The following is a 3,482-nucleotide window of genomic DNA, read 5'->3' as shown; positions in this document are numbered from 1 at the left end:
CTCCTTTCCTCCCCAGCAGCAACTGCAGCAGCAACTGGAGCAGCTAGAGACGACAATAGGCCACTAGGTGCAGCACAGCAGCAGCAATTCAGAAGCAAAAGCAGCTGCTGCACTCTCCCGGGCAAATTGTGGGGCCAAGGAGAGGGCGCCCCCACAGATGGGGGCCCCCCAAGGAGAACTGGAGGCTCCAGGGGGCCCCCACGGGGCCCCAGAAGACAGCCAGAGGCCGCAGAGCTCACCTGAGTTGCTGCTGCATGTTGTTAAATGCATGCATGGCTTCAAAGAAGCGCTCGGAGCTCAAGAGAGAAAAGAACAAGCCGCGAGCAGCCAGCAAGTCCAGCCGGCGGGGCACTCTTGCGCTGCTTCGCTGCACAGCCACAGCAGCAGCAGCAGCAGCAGCAGCAGCAGCAGCAGTTCCAAAGCCTGTGGCCCCAAGCTAAGCCCCTCCTAGCCCTGGCTGGGGCCCCTGGCGCCCCGGGGGCCCCCGCAGCAGCTGCGGGGGGCGCAGGCGAGGTGTACAGACACCTGAAGGGCCAGGGCGGGAGCAGCAGCTGACCTTCAAGACATTAAATGCATGCAAAAAGAAAGCCTTCAGTTCGCGGCGCTGGTGGCTGTTCTCCGTGTTGAAGTCTGCGAAGAGCTGCGAGGATAGCGCGTCCGTCAGCGCCTCTGCAGCAACAGCAGCAGCAGCAGCAGCAGCAGCAGCGGTGAGGAGGCTTTTCTAGTGCAAGTGCCAACTGCACTGCCGGGAATCGAACCCACCCGCAGCATTTCGCTCATCTGTGAGAAGCCAAGAAGCAGCAACTGCTGCGCGCAAGTCCCCCCGTCTTTTTGCTTCGTGTCTCAGCGCGCAGTGCAGCAGGAAAATAAAAGGGTGTTCTTCCAGCAGCCTGCGGCGCTGCTGCAGCTCCTCGCTGCTGCTGCTGCTGCTGCTGCTGTCTGTGGTGGGCTCGCAGTCGAAGTCCGCCCACGGAGAGCCTGAGCCCTTCTTGCTGCTGCTACTGCTGCTGCTGCTGTCGGCATCGAGCAGCACGAAGTAAGAGCCCCACAGCTCGTCTTCCAGCCGGGATATCGGCGCGGCGCGTTGGCCGCTGCTGCTGCTGCTGCTGCTGCAGTCTGCGACGAGCCTTTGCTGCTGCGGCCTGCGCAGCTGCTGCTCGGGCTCCTGCAGCAGCAAAGTCTCCAGTAATCCCGCAGACATTCCTGCTTCTCCTTCCCCCAGCAAAACTCCAGGCCTAGTGAGGGCCCCATAGGCCTCCCGCACAACTGCTGGCAGCAGCGGGACAGACCAGAACAGCGGCAGCAGCTGCAAGACACCCACCCAGCAGCACAGCAGCAGCAGCAGCAGCAGCACAGACATCCAGCCCCACGCCTGCGCCCCGGGAGCCACGGGCCCCAGCAACAAAGACGCAGCAGCAGCGCAGCAGCAGCAGCAACGCAGCAGCAGGGCCAGCGGGGCAGCAGCGAAGCAGCAGGGCAACAGAAAGAGGCAGCAGAGAGAGTTTCTATTGCTGTTGCTGCAGACGCACGCTGAGGGCAAAGACCTTTGCAAGAGGAGCTGTACCCAATAGGCCCCTGTCCATTGCTGCCAGCAGCAAAGCCTTCAGCTGCGCCCTCGCGCTGCAGCGCAGCAGCCCCGTGGGGGCTGGGGAGGGCACAGCAGCAAACAGCAGCCTGCTGGCTAGCTGTGCTGCTGGGGTGTCTGTACACCCGAACGTGCTGCCAATTGCTGCTGCCAAGTCCTCCGCAAGAAAAGTCGCCAGGGGACCCTCGCCGGGGGCCCCCTGCTGCTGCCGCTCCACGGCCCACGCCTCGTCGCTCCAGGGCCCCCCGCCTGCTGCTGCTGCTGCTGCTGCTGCTGAGTCGAAGCCTGCAGCGGCGGAGGCCCCCGGCCCCGCTGCTGCTGGGGCCCCACACGCTGCTTCTGCTGCCTGCCGCAGGGCCTCCGACGACAGGTGCAGCAGCGCAGCAGACTCGAAGCAGCCAAATCTATAGCAGAGCAGCAGCAGCACCAGCGCAACTCGCTGCAGCACACAGACACCAGCCAGTCAGCAAACAGCTGCAGCCCTAGCGGGCTTTTTCACGCAGCCACAGCGCTGCAGCAGCAGCAGCAGCAGCAGCAAAAGAGGCAGCTGCAGCAGCGCCCAGACCAGCAGTAGAAGCAGTGGAGCAGCGGCACGCGCAGCACAGCGTGCCAAATAACCGCTTAAATGGCAGCAACAAAAGCAGCAGCATCTGCTGCTGCTGCTGCTGCTGCTGCTTTCTTACTCTGAGGAAGGGGTAGGTGCGCAGCAGCCACAACAGCGCATCTATTAAACCCCCGCAGAGAGTCAGCAGCCACGCGTAGGTAAAGTTGACATGCAGCGCAGCAGCAATGCGCTGCTGTGGGTCACACCAGGGCTGCTGTTGCTGCTGCTGCAGACGGTGCAGCACGCCCCCACCGTGTCCCGCTGCTGCTGCTGCTGCGAACTCCATGTGCTGCTGCTGCGGGTCAAAGAAAAGAGGCCCCTGCAGCTTTACTTTGCTCACGAGGGACCGAAGGCCGCGCAGCAAGAAGCCGTCGCTTCCGCGCTGCTGCTGCTGCTGCTGCTGCTGCTGGTCCTGAGCTAGCAGCAGCATTAGCCGATAATGGAGAAAGTCCTCCTGTGTCACCTGCTGCAGCAAAAGCAGCAGCAGCAACCAGGCAGGACAGACTGCTCGCCAACACTGCGACAGCACACCTGGCTGCAAAGTGCTGGCGGCGGCAGCTAACAAAGAAACCCTAAACCCTAAACCCCAAACCCTAAACCCTAAACCTTTCGGTCTATATCGCACAAAATTGTTTACCTGCAGCGTATCCGAAAGCTTTAGAGGGGGCCAAAGGTCAGGCCGCAGCAGCGACAGCAGCAGCAGCAGATGCGGGTCTGTCCGTTCAGCCCCGTCCTCCTGCTGCTGCTGCTGCTGCTGTGGGGGGTGCAGCACGAAGCAGTCGCTCCAGCTTCTGGCTGTTGTGGCTTCGGGCGAAAGAGCAGCAGCAGTCGGCATAGCAGCAATGAAAGCCTGCAGCGCTGCAAAGGTCACAAGAAGCAGCAAGGCCAAACTATAGTGAAGCCAATGCGTGCTGCTGCTGCTGCTGCTGCGGCTGCTGCTGCTTTCGAAGAGCTAACAAGCAAGATACAGAGGCAAGGCTTAAGCTTCATTTAGAGCCTTTTGCTGCACATAGAGTAGAAGGCTTTTTCAAGGTTTAAGCCTCTATTCTTATGACTCTGCGACCCCGCTGCTGCTGCTGCTGCTGCTACTACTGCTGCTGCTGCTACTACTGCTGCTGCTGCTGCTGCCGCTGCTGCTGTGCAGGTAGGCACGCCCTACCGTCTGCTGCTGATTGGCCCTCTTTGTCTGCTGCGTTGCGCTTCACTGCTTCGACGGAAGTGCGCAGCAGCAGCAGCAGCAGCTGCCGGCAAATGAAAGGCAGCAGCGGCGGGGGGGGGGGCAAAACACGGGGG

At 61.9% G+C, this 3,482-nt stretch overlaps 1 protein-coding gene across 1 annotated transcript; it reads right to left on the bottom strand.

Moving 5' to 3' along the window:
• Positions 1-235: 235 nt before the first annotated feature.
• ETH_00037310 (uncharacterized protein) lies at positions 236-3,024 on the bottom strand (the record flags this gene model as incomplete). Its single annotated transcript, XM_013380135.1, has 6 exons — positions 236-367; positions 557-669; positions 763-1,306; positions 1,530-2,024; positions 2,269-2,655; positions 2,827-3,024. The coding sequence occupies 6 exons, from the start codon at positions 3,022-3,024 to the stop codon at positions 236-238; spliced, it is 1,869 nt and encodes a 622-aa protein (XP_013235589.1).
• Positions 3,025-3,482: the final 458 nt, after the last annotated feature.

This window comes from Eimeria tenella, genomic scaffold (genome assembly GCF_000499545.2).
Source record: "Eimeria tenella Houghton genomic scaffold, Eth_scaff4485, whole genome shotgun sequence".
Taxonomy (NCBI): Eukaryota; Apicomplexa; class Conoidasida; order Eucoccidiorida; family Eimeriidae; genus Eimeria; species Eimeria tenella.
The sequence above is the reverse complement of the archived record's forward strand: the minus strand, read 5'-3'. Positions and strand labels throughout refer to the sequence as shown.